The following is a 21,292-nucleotide window of genomic DNA, read 5'->3' on the forward strand; positions in this document are numbered from 1 at the left end:
ATCTTATTATGAAGTTAGCTTACGAAAACTAGAACGAGTACCTGGTGTAAGACCAAGCACTTGCTTAGTACGAGCACTTGGTATAAGACCAAACACTACTAAACTTATAGAGAAAAATGGTTGATGAATGTAATAGATACCAATTTAAGTAGTGTTTAAGAACAAACGAAAATATACAAATACATATAGATATACTTAAGTTTATAACCGAATACCAAGGAACGACTACCCTTGGCCGAACGCTCATGCACAGTATTACAAAACGAAGACGCTCGTCCTCGACTAGGATTCTTCCCAAATGAAAGAATCCAATTCCAACCAAGTTCACTAGAAAAACCGAACGGTCAAGGACCGTTCAGTGACGAACGTACACTTTCATAGGGAAATTTCATACTAGAATTCTTTATATCAATTCATTTCTCAACATCTATTTTCATAAAATCAAACATCCATATCATAGTAAACAATCATACTTTATATAGTCAAAACATATCAACAATCATACTTCATATACATTCAGCAACTCAACAAACATGCATTCATTAAAAACGAATGTAGAAACTAACATACAATCAAATTATATAAGTTTCCCTTACCTCGACACGTAGACGAACGCTCAAACGAATCATAAACCAATCGGTTTACACAAAAGCTCTTGACGTCGGGAGTGCTTCAGCGGTGCCTGAGTGGTGATCAGAGAAGAGAAAGGGTGAGATTTTGTAGAGAGAAGGAAGAGTTTTTAGAGAGAAGGAGGATATTTCAGAAGGTTGAAGATGGTTGGTGCATGCAGAGAAGTGACACGAAACTTAGAAAATTTCAGTTTTACTCTACCGTCAAAACGTTCGTCCAATCTGCGACACACATCTGTCTTCTACTTTCTGAATCTCAGACTTCCTTTACTTGACACCTTGCGTTCGCTCAAAGGGTTTTGGGTGCGTTTTAAATGGGTTCTGATAAAAGGAATATTTTATTTATTTATTTATAACATTAATTTTCAAATATTAATTAATTTATGTAATCAACATGAAAAAGAAGATAAAGAAACTAATAGTATCTATAGTGAGAAAAAAAAAGAATGAAAAAGAGGAAATTATTTATTTTTAATAAAAAATTTGAAGACAAATTGATTAATGAATTTTGAGGTATGAGAATATATGAGATGTTAAAGTTTATAAGATGATTTTGTTGAGAATAAAATGAAAAAAAAGAAACAATTTTTTGATTATTTGATTAGAATGAAAAACTTCGTTATATTTATATTTCTAAAGACAAGCAGCTTTAATAATATAATAATATAATAATATAATAGAAAGAGGGAGAAGGTAAACGAAGAAGGACTTGGAATCTTTTCTTTGCTTTCTACGTTCTAGGATGTAATAAAGAGGTGATGTTTCTTGGTCCATATTTAAGTATAAAAATCTTAATAATGTGTGGAATCTGAATACAAGGTACAATACCACCCATGGTTTTAGAAAGCAAAAACCCTACCAATTTTATTTTAACTTATCCTAAGAACTCCACACATTTTTCCTTTGACTGGTAAATTCAATGAATATTATTTTTCTAATCAACAATACAGTTCCAGGCATGACCCACATAATTTCAGGATAATCAACCTCCTTCAAATGCAACTTCCTGTGATGAGTTCTTCACGAAAAGGACAATAATAAAATTAATAAATAAATGTTTTGGGATAATGCATGAACATGATAATTATTATGTAAAGTAAAAGTTGGTGTCCTTTCCTGCAACCAAAGAACACCAACCACACAATTTCTCTAATGCGTCGACAAAAGGTCGCTTGATCCTTAAACAAATCGTCGTTAATCACGTGTTTTCATTGTTTTTTCTTCTAACACAGTAGGGGCATGATAACCAATTGGCGACTGTGGTAAAAGTGCCAATAAGTGTTCAGATAAAAAAGGAACTAAAACCATTAAGAGAAAAATGAAGATCAACACTTGAAATTTTTGTTTTGCCAATATGAGCAAAATGGTGATGGTTTTGCAAAATACAACCACTTCTATAAGTAATTTTTAATTGTATTGTATAATTGTTCGATTATATTCACATGATAGACCGTACGATCATCATATGACTAGTCGTATGATTATATTCACATGATATACCATACGACATCACATGATTAGTCATATGATTATATTCACATATGAAATGTATGATCATATCTATATGATAAATTATACGATCATCAAATGACAGATCGAACGATTAAGATATAAAAAAAATTAATACTAACATTAATTAGTTTAGAGCAACATGATTATTAAAGTCATAATTAAATGATCGTTAATCTATACAAATTTAAGATAAAAGGATATGTAATTACATTTAATACTCAATTTTCGAACAAACACTGACTTTGACATCAGATGATAATCTTCCAACTTAATCGAACAAAATTACAAACAAATGGTAATAAAAACGAACACTTGGATGTGAAAACCGAAAAGACTTATTATTTTTCAAAACATTCATTATTTTCCAAAATTTTAAGTTTTAACAGTGGTCTTAGAAGCTAATGTTTTTTATTATCAAATTTGTCATTGTGTTTTTTTACACGATTGTTACTCTAAAATTGTCATGAAAATGAATCATGTAAAGCATATTTTTGCTAAATATAGATATTCTTTTAGGCAATTACCACAGTACTTTGGATGAAAGCATTTTAGGAAGAAGCAGTTCAAAGAGGCATTGAACCAAGCAAAAAAAGCTGAGAGACTTGTACTGAAATGGAGAGAACATAAATGGAGGAGCATTCGAATAACAATGCATTAAGTTTATCAAATGAAACACGGATTATTACTTAAAAGAAGTAGACTACCCACCTTTAACTGGATTGGACAAAGCAGGGACATTCACAGTATATGAAAACGTGAATCAGATCTTTTAGCTCATGCATAGATTTTTTATTAAAGAAAATAAGAATTTTGTAATTTATGTTGGACTTAATATTTTTTTATCATTGATAATAATAATTTTATATAACCCCTAATAGTGTCTCACATATATTTATATATTTTAAGCTGATAAAAAAAACACCATGCAATTTTCATATAATTGGTTTCTAAAATATATTGTATTTATTTGGTTATAAAGTTAGAAGTTATGATGCATGCAAGATACCATAAATGTATCATATATGATTGGTAGGATAATAAGATACTACATGTGACATGTGTGAATTGAAAAATACATAAGTTTTTAGAACATGATAAAACTATATTATAATTATATGAATCCAAATTAAAATTTCATTTACTTAACATTATTAAACAAAAATTATTCTTATATTAAATATGTACATTTTATACATTAGAAATCTCATTGATAACTATTAAAAGTATCATGTATTATTAGATATTGATATGTATTGGATATGAATATATGTATTGGATATTTTAAGTTAGCTATTTTTTAAAGTATGTTTGGATTAATTCTGTTTGAGAAGTAACACTTTTCTTCTTACTGAAACGCGTAATTTTATATTGAAATTTGCAGAATTAGTTTTGTTGTAACTTCAGATGAATGATGTCTTAGTTAGTTATTTATTAGTTGAGTTTCTTAAAGTTTTTTATCTGTCTAAAAAGACTTGAGTAGAAGTGACGGACACTGCATGCTTGTACTTAAATGTCTCTGGTTTGTTTAATTTTATGAAATTCGAAAGTCTAACGATAAAACAATATGTAATTATCCACTTTCACTATTCAATATGCAAAGCCAAAGTTAGATCCAAAGACAGATTTTGATTATTTCTATGTTCAAGGAGTTTAGTTTAGTGGTCAACGGCAAGAGAATGAAAAATCATGGTTACAATGGACCCCCTTGTGTCATCAAGGTATAATCGTTATATTGTGGAATCATGAGGGTGGTTACTTCAAGAAACTGCATAAATATGTCACAGGTGCAAGACAAAATAATAATCTTCGTTTTCTACCCTTCAGTTTTTTCCTTTCTTCTTCTCATCTCTGTTCGTTCGTGTCTCTACTTTTCAGTTCAGACTCAAGGAGCTCAAAGACCTCAACTTTCGATTTCAATCTGCAAAATCTCACGTATGCCCTTTATTGCTTTTCAAGATTTTCTCTACTCTTTTTACTCCCAAAAACTACTTTGATTGCAGTAGGAACAGAATTCAAGCAAAATTCTCGGCTGAATAGTTGTCTCATCACATGTTTTTTTTTCTATTTCATTTTGAACTATTGGTAGTTAGAATTTCCCTTTGGAAGCATGATTTTTTTACATACCACCATGGCTTGAAAAGGTTTTTCGCCAGGAATAATTGATGATCATTTTCTTTATTCAGTGATTTTCAGGTGATTTGCAAAGATGAGTGTTATGTATAGTCCTGTTTTCAAGTACTCAGATGTTGAGCTTCAGCTAAGGAAAAACCAAGAAATGGATTCAAGTATTGGAAATCCACAACAACACTGTCACCAACCCAATTCTGGACTACTGAGGTACTGTTCTGCTCCAAGCTCATTGCTCGCAAGCCTTGTTGACAACAACATTCTTGACTGTGTCAACGAGGAATCTTTCACGAGTGAGATTCATCAGCATTATGTTCCATCCACGAGTTCAGAAATGGACACCATGTTGTCGAAATCGCTGCCATCCAACGATGGATGGAACAATTCAGAAGCTTTGCAAGAATTTGGAAGCAAGCCTGTGAAGCAGGAAATAGGGGAATCTGTTCCACAAGGACCACCACCACAACAGAATGAATATTCTTATGGTGGCTCTCATTTAATTTACCAATCACAGCAAATTCAAGGCTTGCCAAATGAAATGGGTGCCAGGAATTGCTCCAATCTCTTCAGGCAAAAGAGCTCCCCTGCTGGATTTTTTTCCATCGAAAATGGTATGCATTTTCTCTTGTTTGCTACTGCTTCTTTTATAGTCTATGGTTTTCCTTTTTTCCTTTGGTTTACTAATTTTTCTCATGTATGTAAAAAACATAGTATGGCTAAAATTGAACCATTTTTACCATATCCAGTCCTTCTGAAAATCGACATCATACATTGTTGAAATGTTCAGAATTAACTAAACCTTGCAAAATACATACTGCTAAATCAGATCCCTCTTTCCTTATTGGGAGATAGTTCTTTATGTTATTCTTGCAGAGAATGGAAACCAGATTTAGATGAGAGATAAAAAGGTAGGAATATGTGAGAAGTTAATCTTAATCATAGAATTAAATCAAACAGCCAAGAAGAGATTGAAGTAAATCATTGTGTACGGTTTTATTGTCAAAAGTAACTTCTCTTACCTCATTAAATATGTTCCATGTATACAGATATATGCATAAACAGTTGCATGATTGTAAACAAGACATTAGTTTTAATGTTATGGATTATGAATACTTTTCTATTTCGTGTAGATCTTGCAGCATTGAGAGAAGTAGATGTCTTTAAAGCCAATGATGTTTCAAATAGACAGGCTACTACATCAACCAGTGGCTTTAGTAGTTCTCTTGCTTTCTCATCCAGGCCATCTTCATGCCTGAAACAGATGCCACAAATTGCTGAAAATGAAAATGAAAGCCTTCAAGAAAATTGTGACCAAAGTAGGATCCTAGTTAATGAAGATGGTAACTCAAAGTTCTACATACCTAGCTTCACCACTGAAATCTGGGAAAGTTCTTCATTCAATGCCCCCAAAACAGAAAGTGATGATGAAATCATGTTTTCCACCTCAAATGCTTTGGAATCTCAGGTACATAACAAAGTTTTTTAATTTACTTTCAACCAACTTTTTTCCACTGTTCATCATCATCATCATTATCATCATCAGGAATCAGATTTTGGCTATCAAAATCTTGGTCTGACCCACCATTTGAGCCTACCTAGCTCTTCTACTAAGAGGTCATCCATAGAGAAGTTTCTTGAAGTTCAAGGTTCAATTCCTTGTAAAATTCGAGCCAAAAGAGGCTTTGCCACTCACCCAAGAAGCATTGCAGAGAGGGTAAAAAATTCTATAGCTTCTGGCAATTATAAATCTCTTCTCAGTTTGTCACTTTTCATACTAACAAGACCATGCAGCTTACCCTTTTCTTGTTTGTTATCCTCAAAGGTAAGAAGAACAAGAATCAGTGAAAGAATCAAGAAATTGCAAGACCTTTTCCCAAAATCAGAAAAGGTAATTTAACTCTCACAAGAACATCACATATTCATATTCATTTTATTTCACTTTCTCTTTGAGAATTGATGTTAATTTGACACTTCTTTCACATGACAGCAAACAAGCACAGCAGATATGTTGGATTTAGCAGTTGAGTACATTAAGGACCTTCGGCAACAAGTTAAGGTACTATAGAATTACAAATCTTTCCACAAATCTTTCTACAAACTCCACCAAACTCATTTTCTAACTAAATTCCATTCTCCTTATGCAGGTACTCTCAGATTGTAAAGCAAAGTGCAAATGTACTAGTAATGAGAACCATTGCACTAGAACTTGTGCCTGATATATTTACACTTAGATAGCAAAGTTGTGGAGAATTTTTTAGTGTGCCAAAGTTAGCCATTGTAATTATATAAAATAATGCTGACATTTGCCTGGTGTAAGTTTAGATCCAGGTGAATATTTTTCACTTTTGATTTTCATTTCTTTCCCCCCTTAATTTCCTCTCCCTTATAGTTTGATATAGAGCCATAAAGTCCTACAGCATGTTTGGCAGAAATCTTGCACCTCTTCATTTTTACCTACAGAATGTTTTATTGGATTACTGATCTGAGTTACTTAATGTAACACAAACTTCAGTATAATGTTTAATACTGAATTTTATGTGGAGATTGCTTTTGAAACTAGAAATTATGATCTTCGATTCAGCTTCCAATATTCCTAGAATATTGATGCACTGTCAATTTTTCCTCTCCATTTTGCTCATAAAGTGGCCAGCTAAGTACAATCTGAATCTTAGATAATATTAACAACAAAATTGTCCGAATACACAATCCATTCATAACGTATAAAACATGAAACTTAATGGTATGTTTGAACAACTTCTCCAAACACTTTTAAGAAAAAAATAATAATAATAATACACTAATGGATGTACTATTGGGGTTATCAGATGATGCCAAAAAACATGAAGACAATCTCGAATTAATGGTATCAGCCTAATGCACCTAGTTGCTAAATCAAACTCTAATGAGGTATTAAGCTGACATAACTCTATGAGTCATGACTAAACTCATATTTAAGATTACACATCTCTTCTATAATGTAGGAGATTTAAATTTTGCAATTCATAAATCAACGATGTGATATAGTGAACCCCTCCTTACCTAATAAGTGGTATCAGAGCCTGGTTAATCTTTGGTGACCGCCTCACACAAATATAACATGGTCAGATAAGTGTGTCCCGTTAAGATGAGTAGCGGTACAAAAGAGGTACTCAAATACTTCTGTTAGAAGGGAGTGTACCAATGTAAGAACTCACCCTTGAGGAAAAGATTGATAATTCAAGTATGAGTCTAAATTTCATTGAGTAAAAATGAGAAAATAAAATATCATATAAGAATAAAGATCTTTAAATTGAAATTAGTTTCAATCTCTTATAGATTGGACTCAAGTTTTATTATTGTTATATTTTCCCAGTAAACCTTCTTCTTAATAAACCTTAATATATTAATAAAAGTTTCTTTCTTCAAATCTTGTTCTTGAGTTTTTATGTTATTGTTACGTGAATGTAATATTTTTTTATTTAAACTTTTAGTTTATACATAACGTCAATTTAACTTTTTTTTTTTTCAAAAGTGATTGGAATTCAAACATTGCAAAGATATTACCAACAAAAATGTTCATAATTATTATTTCAACTTCCACTTTTTTTATTTCTCAAATTAATAAGAATTAGGCAACTATACTGAGAATATCTTTTAGGCAATAATTACTAAAAACAATAACTAATAAACATATTTTCAATTTGCACAGTCTTGCGTGATGCTCTTGCTACAAAAAATCATAGGTATTTCAGCTTTTGACACAATTGAAAAACTGCTAATTTAGTGTAATAATTTTATTTTCATGTAAACTAATTATTAATTATTATAAATATATTTTCAAAAATAATTATTATAAAAAATCTGATCTTACGTAGCAATTTATAATCGGAAAACTGTATTACAGTGTATTTAAATTAAGTTCTAAAACATTTGGAAAAGCCGTCACAATAGTTTCCTACAACCTGAATTCAGAAAAAAATTAATATTTTAATTTATTTTCGTGAATTAAAATTTTTAACAGTGATATGACATAATGTTAAAAGTATTTACATTATTTGTATCCTTATACAAAAGAAGAGAAAAACAGAAATTGAAACTCATATAAAGGGAGATAAATAGTAAAGAGCAACTCTAACATTTATTTAAGAGAAACTTTGAGAGATCTACATAAATCTATTTCTAATAATAATAATAATAATAATAATATAAAAGGATAAAAGAATGGAATTGTTTTTTATATGTTTAATTATGGTAATTTTCTTAACATTGATTCATATTTTTTTAGAATGGAAAGTTTTAATGTTAGCTAGATTGAAAAGTATATTTGATTGGAATGAAGTGTTAGGTGAGTTAAAGTTAAGGATGAAAATAAGTGAAGTTATTGAGTGAATAGATTCTATAGCCTAAATGCTTACATCAAACAAAAGACAAAGCAGACTTTTTGCACAAGCAGAAGGTAAGACTTCTATGAAAGTCTATCCAATTCTTAAGGTAAACTATAAATGCTTTTAAAAGTCTTTAAAGTATAATAAATGGATCTACTTAAATAGACATAAATAATAATAATACATTATTATTATTATTATTATTATTATTATTATTATTATTATTATGATTTTTTCTGATTTTAGTTATTGAATACTGTCAAATTGTATCCAATATGACTGCTTAGCATATGCTCAAACTTGCAAAGAATGGTAAGAGCACAACCATCTAAATCAACTTTCCCTTGAAGAGTTACAGCACATACAATCAGAAACATACTAAAAACTTAAGAAACATACTTGAACACGTATTATAAGCAATGAATCTCTTCATGAAATGCTATTTCCATGATGAAATTTGAATTAAATGTATCCAATAAAAAATTAAGTATAGAATAAAAACAATTAATAGAACAAGGAAATTTAAGCAAGAATAAGAAACAACAATGTATGAAGGAATTAAAAGAAAATAAGAAAATGGTGAGAACACCTAAGAGCAGAAAGAATATAACACATACTTACTCAATGTTTATGCAAGATGAGCCTCAAATGTTAAATCTCCACTTAACTTTTTTAGAAAGAAGTTTAGATTCATTTTAAATTGAAGTTTATGCTTTGTGAGAGAAATTTTCTTCTACGTTCTTAAATAGGAATTTTGATTATTTCAAATTTCAATTTATAGTGTTTGAAAATCTTATTTATAATATTATACAAAATGGGGTTTGTTAGACAAGAAAGAAGTTTGCTAAAGAAAAACGTAATTGTTAAACTAGATGTTATGATAAAATGTGAAGTTTCATTGGTGTTTATGACGTAAATCAAAGGGAGAATGATTTTAATTGTTGGAAAATAGTGAAACATGTAAAGGAATAATATAAAGTTGTGTGAATTGTATAAATATGATTATTTCTATAAATACCATATTATAATATTATAAAATGTATTGTTTGCATTGAGTAAGATCTAGAGATTGAAGTGATCTTAACTCTAATAAGTTCATAGACTCATGTAGAAAATGAAGTTTAAATAATGATAGTTGAAGGAGGTTTCTATAGCAATGTGGTGTGGATGAACACCAATCTAGTGATGATATATTGAATTAACCCTATCATGCGAGATTTTAGACTAAAAAAAATCAAGATCGGTCAGTACTAGATAAAGTTACATGATAGGTGTATGACTTCATAAATATCTATATTAATTCTAGAACATTAAGTTTATATTATGCTTATGGCTTATAAAGTTCTAAGCTGAGATTTAATTCTATGATTTTTCATATGGATGCTTGAAATGTGAATTGCTTAGGAACAAGAATTGTTAATTTTCACTAACTTATTCTTCTTATGTTGTTAGTTGTGTTTTCTTTTGTTATAATTGCATGATAAGCATAATCACATTATAGTAGGAGGAATGTTAGACTTTTAGAAGAATACTTCTTAATTGTATAACTATATGTTTTTTTATAACGTAGATCCATTTTGACATGGTCCAAATCTCTCTTAATATTAAAAACCTTAGTCTATTTTTTATAACGTGTATATATATATATATATATATATATATATATATATATATATATATATATATATATATATATATATATATATATATATATATATATATAAGTTAATAATGTTTTTAGTCCCTAAATTTTGTTGAGAAATTAGAATTTGTTCATATATGTATACATTTTGGTCATCAAATTTTAAAAAAGAATGGATATAACCCTTTTAACTCAATTATGTTCAAATTTTGTTTACTTGTCAAACGCATTTTTCAAGCAGTTCAAATAGAATAAACAACTTAAATACTAGTAAAAAATGCATTTGATATCTCAAAAAAAACTTAATACAATTGGATTAAAAGATCTATATTCATTTTTAAAGTTTGATGATCAAAATATATTAAAGTTTTAGAAAAAAACAAATTACAATTTTATATCAAAGCTCAGGAAGTAAAAACCTGGTTTGTATTACATAAAAATTCAAGAACAAAAATATAGATAATATATATATATATATATATATATATATATATATATATATATATTTGTTTTGTTTAAATTGCCTAATATTAGAATCAAATGTCAAAATTTGTAATATTATCCTATTATTGAGTTGTTACATTATATTTCATATTAATACAAGCTTATTAGTTTTTTGTTTCATCTTATTTCTCCTGCACAAGCTCCACTTTATTTCATGTTCTATGCCAAAAGTTGTCGCCTTCCATTCCTCACTTATGTTTCAGGATCACAATTTGCAAGATTTTTCTATTAAAATCAACATTAAGACATGTGTTTCCTTTGCCCCTTGTTTCAATTTGAAATAGTGGATGATAAAAAACCTAAACATGAAGATGATAAAAACAAGCTATTAAAACTAAGAGTCGCTTGCTGATATAAGAGACTGATGTAAAAAAAAGGAGGAAGACATTGGAGGAGGATGCATATTCTTCAAATATACATTTGGAACATAAATTTATTTAGAATTAGAATATAAATTTCTATAAAATATTGTACAATTCGAAATATAAATTTATATTAAATTGTACAATTCAAAATATAATTTGTATTATAAATTATACAATTTAAAATATAATTTTCAATACAGATTTTATAATTTGTTTATATTTTGAAATATATAATTTTTAATACAAATTTAGCTTAATATCTATTTTGATCATTTTATTAGTTAGTTTTGTTCAAAATGATTCTCTAATTTTTGAGATGTTCAAAAAGTGGTCATTCTTTTTTAAAAATGGTTCAATATGATCCTGTTTAGATCGTTATGTAATGTCCATTTTATATTTGGCAAGACCAGCCCAATTGATGTGATAAATACCATTATTATTAATTTTATTTTTTTATTTATTAAATTTTTCGTCTCTTTTCTTACAAATCCAAATGCAGCACAGAGATTCATCGCAAGATCAAAATGGAGCAAGCTTCATTGTCATCGTCAGCCACTACGACACTAACGAACCATAAACCAACACGAGGAGAAGGAACCCAAAGGTGTGAGAAAGAACCTAAAGGTGGGAAAAAAGAAAATTATTAGAGTTCTTGAAAGAAAATAAAGTAATGCACCCAATTAGGATTTAGAAATAATTAGGAATTAATATTTAATACTACTTAACAAAACCCTAAACCCTAATTATTTTTACAAAAAGAATAGACGACTTTAAACATCTAAAAAATATGAATAACATTTTGAATAAAATTAACTAATAAAATCAGCAAAATAGATATTAATTCTATAAATTTATATTTTATGCATGATCCATAATATAATATAAATGTGCATTACATATTATACAATCTAAAATACATATCTATGATTTTTTTATTACTATCACTTAAACTTTGACGTTAAGGTATTTGGATTAATAATCTAATAATATTCATTGAATTTCATTGAATTGCATCTAATAGATTTTTATCAAACCTAACCTAAGCTTGGGTTGTGGGATTTGTATATTGAATCTAAGACCCAATTGCACTAAAATAATAAAATAATACTACTGTTAATAATGTAATAAATAATCTAATTTACTTCATTATTCTACTAACTAAATATTATATTTGAAATATCAAATTATTCAATTATTTACATATTAAATGATATTTTCTACGATTTTAAAAACTCAGTCTAAAAATGTTTTAAAATAATAAATTTTAAGAAAAAATTAAAAATTTTATACCTAACTGTATTGAACCGGATCTAATAAAAAAATATAAATTTAAAATAACCCAATTTTTTTAATTGAATTTAGATTATTGTTTTATCAAAATCACAAAGTAATTAAACTCTTAACGAGTCTATAACCTCTACCTTTTGCAATTTGTAAGACTCCCTTCCACTTGCAATTATTGTGAAGCAATTAACATCATATTCAGTTACGTAATAAATATTTCAATATATAATATCTTTGATAAATATGTGTTTTCAATATTTGATTAACACTTTAATTATTTTTTTAAAAGTACCCACTAACGTCCTAAAAGAAATTGTAATATAAGTATTTTCAAATTGCGTTATTTTTAGTATATAATATAATCATCTTATCTTAATAAATATGTGTATTTAATATTTGATAGATATTTTAAAAGATTTAATCAAAACATATAATCATATTATAAATAAATGTGTTTTCAGAATGCAATATTGTATAAATCTACTTCTAATATTTGATTGATACTTTAGGAGATTTTCATAAAAAAAATGAACAATCACGTCTAAATACATTTGTTAAAGATAAGTGGTTTTTAAATGGATTATCTTAGCTTGATTTTCTTGATAAATATGCGCTTTTAATATTTGACTGATACTTAAAAGATTATCTTTGAAAAAAATACATAATCACATTTTAAATAAATTTGCAACTGATATGTGTTATTTTGATAAATATGTGTTTCAAATTTTATTAAAATATTTAAAGTATTTTTTTAATCAACATAATTCTTAAAATATTTGCACTACATTACTATTTTTAGCATGTAATATTTTGTCTTCAAAAATATGTGTTTTTAATATATTATTGATAATTTAAAAGATATCAATATTGATAATTTAAAAGATATTCGTATGGATAATTTTAAAGATATCATTTCGTAATATATATATATATATATATATATATATATATATATATATATATATATAAGAAGTGTTTGTTATTGTGCATGTTAATACATGGCTTCAATAGTTTCAGAAAGTGGTGCAAAGAACATGAAGCGTAGTTGGTCTTATATGGAAAAGGAAATTATTGAAGAATTCTCCAAAGATGGATTAGAAATACTTGAGCTTCTAGAGATTATGCAAGGAGAAAAAGATCCTCAAAAATGGCATGAAAATATTTTTGGCAACAAAAGATGCAAGAAATCCCACAACTTTGAAGAACGGTCATCAAAATCTGAAGATGGTAAAGTTGTTGAAAAACATGATTCTTTGGCAATTCTACACCAAAAAGATCAATTATCAATAGAAGTTTCATCATCAAAGGTATGTTTCTCCTCACAAGAGCATCTCACTAGTTCTTCACAAGAGCATCTCACTAATGATGATCATGATTATTCTTATTTGACTTTTATGGAAAATTTTCAAGAGCATATATTTCAAGATGGTAAACCTCTTGAGAAGCAACTCACACTCAGTGATGTCAATGCCAATCTAAATAGGCTTCTTCTCAACAAAAAACATGTTGAAAAATCTTTTTTACCATTCTTAAGAAATGGTGAAGATATTGAAAAGGGAATTGAAGTTTGTGTTTATGATATTTGCAAGAATAATTACACTCTAACATTTAAGAAGTGGACAAATAAATATTATGTGTTGAATGGTGGGTGGAAAGATTTCTGTAAAACTCATAAACTCGAAAAGAATGATACAATCAAAGTGTGGATGTTTCGTCATTCAAATCATAGCAATTTATGTTTTGCTTTGGATTACAAGAAGATTGAAAGCTGACAAGATATATACAAATTCGTTCAAATCTTCATCAACCTATCATGTTTGATTCAATGAGAAACTTTAGATCGTCTGTGACATTCTACATTTGTAACATTTGTTATTATGTTTGACTCTGAGAGATTTTAGATCATTTGTGACATTCTACATTTGTAATCTTATTGTTATTATTATAATTGTACACAAATGTTTAAAAAATGTATATTTGATTTTCTAGAAGGAATTTTTACAACCTTATTGCAATGTGGTTGCTATTCAACGTTTTCCAATTTATATAAAATTATAATCTTAGTTCTTATTGTACATTTTTTCAAATTAAATATCATAGATTCTATAAAAAATGTGAGTTTTCATTTTCTATTTCACTATCTCATTTTAAATTAGTTAAAAATAATATCTATATTAAAATTAATTTTATTCATTTTTTAAATAAAATATATGTATTTATTATAAAATATGAAACATAATACAGTTGTCTTTATGTAAAGATACCAGAAATCTACCTTTATATCTCTTTTCACACTATATTTCCTTTTTTTTCAATTTTTTTCTACAAATAATTTATTATTGGAAGCCATAACTATTATTTTTTCTTCTCCGTTTATTTTTTATGTTTTTTTTTTTCACATTATGGAGTTTGTCAGAAGAATGTGTATGTGGGCACCCATGTTAAGCATTTCATTTTCTTCCAATTACAATTTCAATATCTTTGATAAATATATGTTTTCAATATTTGATTGACACTTTAATTATTTTTTAAAAGTACGCACTCACATCCCAAAGAAATTGTAATATACGTGTTTTCAATTTGCGCTATTTTTAGTATGTAATATAATCATCTTATCTTGATAAATATGTGCATTTAATATTTGATTGATATTTTAAAGATTTAATCAAAACACATAATTATATTATAAATAAATTTGTTTTCAAAATGCAATATTGTATAAATCTACTTCTAATATTTGATTGATACTTTAGGAGATTTTTTTTTAAATGCACAATCACGTCTAAATACATTTGTTAAAGATAAGTGGTTTTTAAATGGAATATCTTAGCTTGATTATCTTGATAAATATGCGCTTTTAATATTTGACTGATACTTTAAAATATTATCTTTAAAAAATATACATAATCACATTTTAAATAAATTTGCAACTTATATGTGTTATTTTGATAAATATGTGTGTCTAATATTTTATTGAATCTTTAAAGGATTTATTTTAATCTACATAATTCTAAAAAAATTGCAATACATTACTCTTTTTATCATGTAATATTTTATCTTCAGAGATGTGATTTTAATATATTATTGATAATTTAAAAGATATAAGTATTGATAATTTAAAAGACATCAGTTTCATATATATATATATATATATATATATATATATATATATATATATATATATATATATATATATATATATATATATATATATATATATATATATATATATATATATATATATATATATATAAAAGGAGTGTTTGCTATTGTGCATGTTAATATATGGCTTCAAAAGTTTTAAAGGTACGAGGAACTTGAAGTGTAGTTGGTCTAATATGGAAAAGGAAATTGTTGAAGAATTCTCCAAAGATGGATTAGAAATACTTGAGCTTCTAGAGATTATGCAAGGAGAAAAAGATCCTAAAAAATGGCATGAAAATATTTTTGGCAACAAAAGATGCAAGAAATCCCACAACTTTGAAGAAGGATCATCAAAATCATCTGAAGATGGTAAAGTTGTTGAAAAACATGATTCTTTGGCAATTCTACACCAAAAAGATCAATTATCAATAGAAGTTTCATCATCAAGGTATGTTTCTCCTCATAAGAGCATCTCACTAGTTCTTCACAAGAGCATCTCACTAATTCTTCACAAGAACATCTTACTAGTGATGATCATGATCATTCTTATTTGACTTTTATGGAAAATTTTCAAGAGCATATATTTCAAGATGGTAAACCTCTTGAGAAGCAACTCACACTCAGTGATGTCAATGCTAATCTAAATAGGCTTCTTCTCAACAAAAAACATGTTGGAAAATCTTTTTTACCATTCTTAAGAAATGGTGAAGATATTGTAAAGGGAATTGAAGTTTGTGTTTATGATATTCGCAAGAATAGTTACACTCTAACATTCAAGAAGTGGACAAATAAATATTATGTGTTGAATGGTGGGTGGAAAGATTTCTTTAAAGATCATAAACTCGAAAAGAATGATACAATCAAAGTGTGGATGTTTCGTCATTCAAATCATAGAAATTTATGTTTTGCTTTTGATTACAAGAAGATTGAATGCTGACAAGATAGATACAAGTTCATTCAAATGTTCATCAACCTATCATGTTTGACTCAATTAGAGACTTTATATCATTTGTGACAGTCTACATTTGTAACACCTTATTGTTATTATGTTTGACGTAATGAGAGAGTTTAAATATATCATTTGTGACATTTTACATTTGTAACTTTATTGTTATTATTATCATTGTTCACATATGTTTAGAAAATGTTTAAGTGATTTTCTAAAAAGAATTTTTACAACCTCATGACAATGTTGCGTTTACTATTTTCAAGTTATATAAAATTATAATGTTTGTTTTCATATTACATTTGTTCAAATTATTTAATATCTATAGGAAATGTGAGTTTTCATTTTCTATTTCACTATCTCATTTTAAATTAGTTAAAAATAATATCTATATTAATATTAATTTTATTCATCTTTTTAAATAAAATATATGTATTTATTATAAAATATGAAACATAATACAGTTATCTTTACGGGAAAATCTACCTTTATATCTCTTTTCATATATGTTTCCTTTTTTTTCAATTCTTTTTCTACATATAATTTATTTTTGGAAGCCATAACTATTTTTTTTTCTTCTCCGTTTATTCTTTTAACATTATGGAGTTTGTGAGAAGAATGCCTATGTGGACACCCATGTTAACCGTTTCATTTTCTTTCAATTACAATTTCAATAGTGCTATATTTGTTTTTAACTTTTCATCCATAATTATTCACTTACGGATGTAAAAAAAATGAAGATAAACGTTAAATTTTAAGCTTTTCCAATGATAATTGTTATTTAATTAAAAGTTATTTGACTTCGAAATAATTATATTAACACTTTTATTTATATAAGAACAACAGATAGCATTAAATTACAAACAAATAGGCGATTAACATTATATGCTCAAGAATTCAAATTAAAATAGTATGTAGCCATTAAATCCTTACAAAATTCACAAGAATGGTAGAAAGAAAAAGTTTGTGTTCCCAGAATCTCAAGTTGGAAATTTTTGTTTTTCATAAAACATTCATTCAAGAAACAAGATTTTCATAAAAACTATCGTCATAGGTGAAAATCTAGTTTTTTTCTAAATTAAAACAAAACTTTACCGAAAAAAAAAATACAATCTTGCACTTATTAAATCATTTCATATAGTAACAAATTATTCTTTTAATAAAAGTAACTCGTCACTCTTTTTTAACTTAAAATTATTGTCAATGAGTGAAAATCTACATTTTCTAAATTAAAATAATTTTTTTTTCTGAAAAATACCATCTTTGATTTTATTAGATATTTTTACATAATGACAACTTTTTTTCAGTATATCATATGAAATTTCCTTTTATAGCAAATCCTGATTCTTACAAAGAATATTATGACTCACAAATAATTAAAATGTGAAAATGCTCCGAATATATTTATATAAGTCATTAAATAATAATATAAATTTTTTTTCAAAATATTTATTTTTCGTACCATCATGATGGTATCAATCCTAAAATGTTATAACTTACTAATGCCACTATTTTACAATAAACTAATCAAGAAACTTATTTTCCAATATCTCCAAATACAATATATATATATATATATATATATATATATATATATATATATATATATATATATTAAAGTAAATAATTTATTTATAAATAGTTTTGTTATAAATGAATTTTATTATTTTAAAACGTATCATCTTCCTAAAAATCACTTTTTTAGAGTTTTTTTATCTTTTTTCTAAAAATCCTAACTCCTAAGTCATTTTTTTGACGATCAGGAGGTGTATAATCGATCACGGCTTCAAGGTCTACAATTCTAGCCGATCAATTTCTGTCACAGAACAAGTAAGTTTTTATCTTTTTCCTCCTTCATTCCTTTCGTTCTTAAAAGAATCTAGTGTCTTTGCATGTGTAATCATGTTTCTCCTAATCATTCTTGGTTCATCTAGAGTTCTAAGGACTCTGTCCATTTTTAACTTGGTATTTCGTGTCTAGAGATTCCTTGCGTTTCAAGTAATCGACGGAACGTTTCTTTGAGTTGGACAGTTTATTGTGATGTAAGGAAAGCTAGATCCATATTAGATTGTGTTTGTTTATAATAAAATAGAATATATACGAATAATATAATGTATTGGATGAGATCTACCCACACCAGTATTGTTTTTTTTAGGTTTTAAAAATATCAAATTCGAGATTCTGGGTATTAATTATGGACGTTCTTTAGGTCGTTTTGGAGGTTTTGGACCCTTCCAAAGTTGTTGGTGAGGGTTTCCAAGTTGTTTTCCTTGCCTAGTAAGAGAATATCAAGTTGCCATAAAGAAAATTGTGTTATTGTGTAATTTCAATGACTTGTTTGGGTGTTATGACTTTTAAAGTATGATTAATGTTTCTATATGGTGTTATACTATGTGAAAGTGAAGGGATGTATGTATATGTTTTCAAAGTGTTTCAAAGTTTTGAAAGTGAGTTCCAAGGTAGAATTCCTGGTTGTGTTTCAAGTATGGTTAGAATGAATGCATGTAACTCAGTCTTGGGGTTTTTTTCTAACACTCTAATGGTCATACATTATTAAATATAGAGTTTTGATACATGTGGTGAGTGTAGCAGGAAGTTTTAGTCTTGGGTGCTTCTAGTATGATTAAAGTGTAAAACAAATTGACCTTGTGAGTGTGGTAGGGTGAAACCCATTGACAATGACTTTGTACAGTAGTAGAAGCAACCATAAGTGCATAACTCGTCATAGCTCGACATTCATTCTAAGTCTGGACAGTCTAGTCAAAATATGATCATGCATAAAGTATTTAGTTAATTGGTGTGATATGTGTATCATGTGTATAATGTTTGAATGTTTATATATATATATATATATATATATATATATATATATATATATATATATATTATTAATTGTTTGTATTCTAGTTTACCCTTATTTTTGTGTTGTCTGTCTTTGTATTGTTTTGTCTTTTGCAATGATCACTTAAATGATGTGAGTTTAAGGACACATCTTTTCAGTGTTTCCAATGAGGTGAAGCAAATAGGTTGTTGAATGGCTCTATAAAAATAGATTTCTCTTGTTTTTAGTAGATTTGTTTATATCTAGTGGTTCTATTATCTTATATGTACAGTTTTAAATTTTAATATTTTTATACTATTGAAATAGAATGTTATATTAATGATACCATATCAATTCGTCCAAAATTTTAGTAGTTTTTCAAAACCTCTAATTTGCATACCATCATGATGGTATTATTAATCAATTGTGAAACGTTATACCTTATTAATGTTTGTTTTTTAAAATAAACTAATTGAGAAACTTATTTTCCAATATCTCCATATACAAAATGCTTATATATCTATTATAAATTAAAAATATGATCAAATTAAAACATTTATAAGTTAAAAATCTTAACTTTACTGAATCAGTTTTATAAAAGTAAATTAAATTTAAATTTCATTTTTTAAATGATAGAGTTATTTGTAATTTATTCTAGTTAAATGTTTTACATTTTCTATTACTTAATAGGGAATACTTTATACATTTGAATTTACTTCAATTTTCATTTTTAATAATTTTATATAACAGTTTTCCGAAAATTCATTCTAATTATAAATATCATATTTTGTATCAAGCACTTCAAAACCATCTGTATCTAAGTACAAGAATAGTTCACAAATTGTATTTGCACTCGCGAAATGTTTAACATAAACATAACATGTACAAAGTCACATTTGACATAGTTCTCTTCATTCTATGTCTTTGAACAAATGAAAATGATAAAAAGTAACAGGTACAATCTTAAACTTAAAAAACCAAACTGCTACTTAGAATCTAGTAAATTCAGGATCATGCAATGCAATTCACAGAAAGAATTGCCATCATATTATTAAAGATGATATTGTCATACAAAAGTTGCAGCAAAATTTTCTACACCGTAGATTATGCATTTAATTTGCCTTAACCCAGCAGTAAATTAAATTTGTCATGGATACAGGGTTTCATTATCAAAATGATATACCCTGCATTCCGGATTATAGAGTTTATTGAAAAATCATCAGCAATCGCCCAGAACAAAAAATTAACAATGTACTTGATCACAATCACATTCATTCTGGAGGTCTAAATCTTCCAAACCTAAGGAGCAAAAGCCAAAAAACCAAAATTACTTCTGATCGCTACAGCACTCTCCAGAAAAAAAGAAAGAAAAAAAAGCTCAGCAAAGTACCTGGTTAACCCAACCATCTCAAAGAATATTGATCTGAAATAAATCTACCACTGCCAACTACCAGAGCTTACAAGTTCAAAATTTCAAGCTCCAGCTTTTGGTTTCGCATTCTGTTTCTTTGCGTCCAAGGATGACAATCCCTTGCCTAATCCAACAGGAGCCTGCTCTTGCACAGGTACTGTTTGGCCTTTGTTGACATCAGTTGAATCACTTGGATCAATGCCATTTGTGTCCTCCTTTGCTCCATCTGCATTCCCATTATTCAGTGTCTGGAGTTGCACCTGACTTTATGATATTCAGAAGTTGGGTAAGGGGAGGCAAGGCTTGGACTGGTACACCATGGGGACGCACTAACAGGCCCCTTGCTGCAGCTTTCTTCCTGACTTCAGCAGTAGCACGTGCAGCCCTTTCATCAATTCCCCTTCCTCTGGGGAGGGCCTCACCCATTATTGCAGCATTCAGGGATTTGTTTGTAGATACACTTGAACTTCCAGATCCCAGCAACTGCAGCAGCTTGGAATGCATGAATCAAATCAGAGTGTGCCTGTCACAGTACAAAATCCT

At 27.7% G+C, this 21,292-nt stretch overlaps 1 protein-coding gene across 2 annotated transcripts; it reads left to right on the forward strand.

Moving 5' to 3' along the window:
- The first annotated feature begins 3,919 nt into the window (after positions 1-3,919).
- Positions 3,920-6,810, forward strand: LOC108332421 (transcription factor bHLH130). Of its 2 annotated transcripts, none has more exons than XM_017567680.2 (7): positions 3,920-4,073; positions 4,325-4,879; positions 5,399-5,733; positions 5,812-5,982; positions 6,091-6,156; positions 6,256-6,324; positions 6,413-6,810. In XM_017567680.2, exons 2-7 carry the CDS (start codon positions 4,348-4,350, stop codon positions 6,482-6,484), a joined length of 1,245 nt encoding a protein of 414 aa, XP_017423169.2. In that variant the 5' UTR covers positions 3,920-4,073; positions 4,325-4,347; the 3' UTR covers positions 6,485-6,810. The 2 variants fall into 2 exon arrangements, with proteins under 2 accessions (XP_017423169.2, XP_017423170.2); XM_017567681.2 differs by having other exon boundaries at positions 3,936-4,073; positions 4,335-4,879.
- The last annotated feature ends 14,482 nt before the right edge of the window (positions 6,811-21,292 follow it).

This window comes from Vigna angularis, chromosome 11 (assembly GCF_016808095.1).
Source record: "Vigna angularis cultivar LongXiaoDou No.4 chromosome 11, ASM1680809v1, whole genome shotgun sequence".
Classification (NCBI taxonomy): domain Eukaryota; kingdom Viridiplantae; phylum Streptophyta; class Magnoliopsida; order Fabales; family Fabaceae; genus Vigna; species Vigna angularis.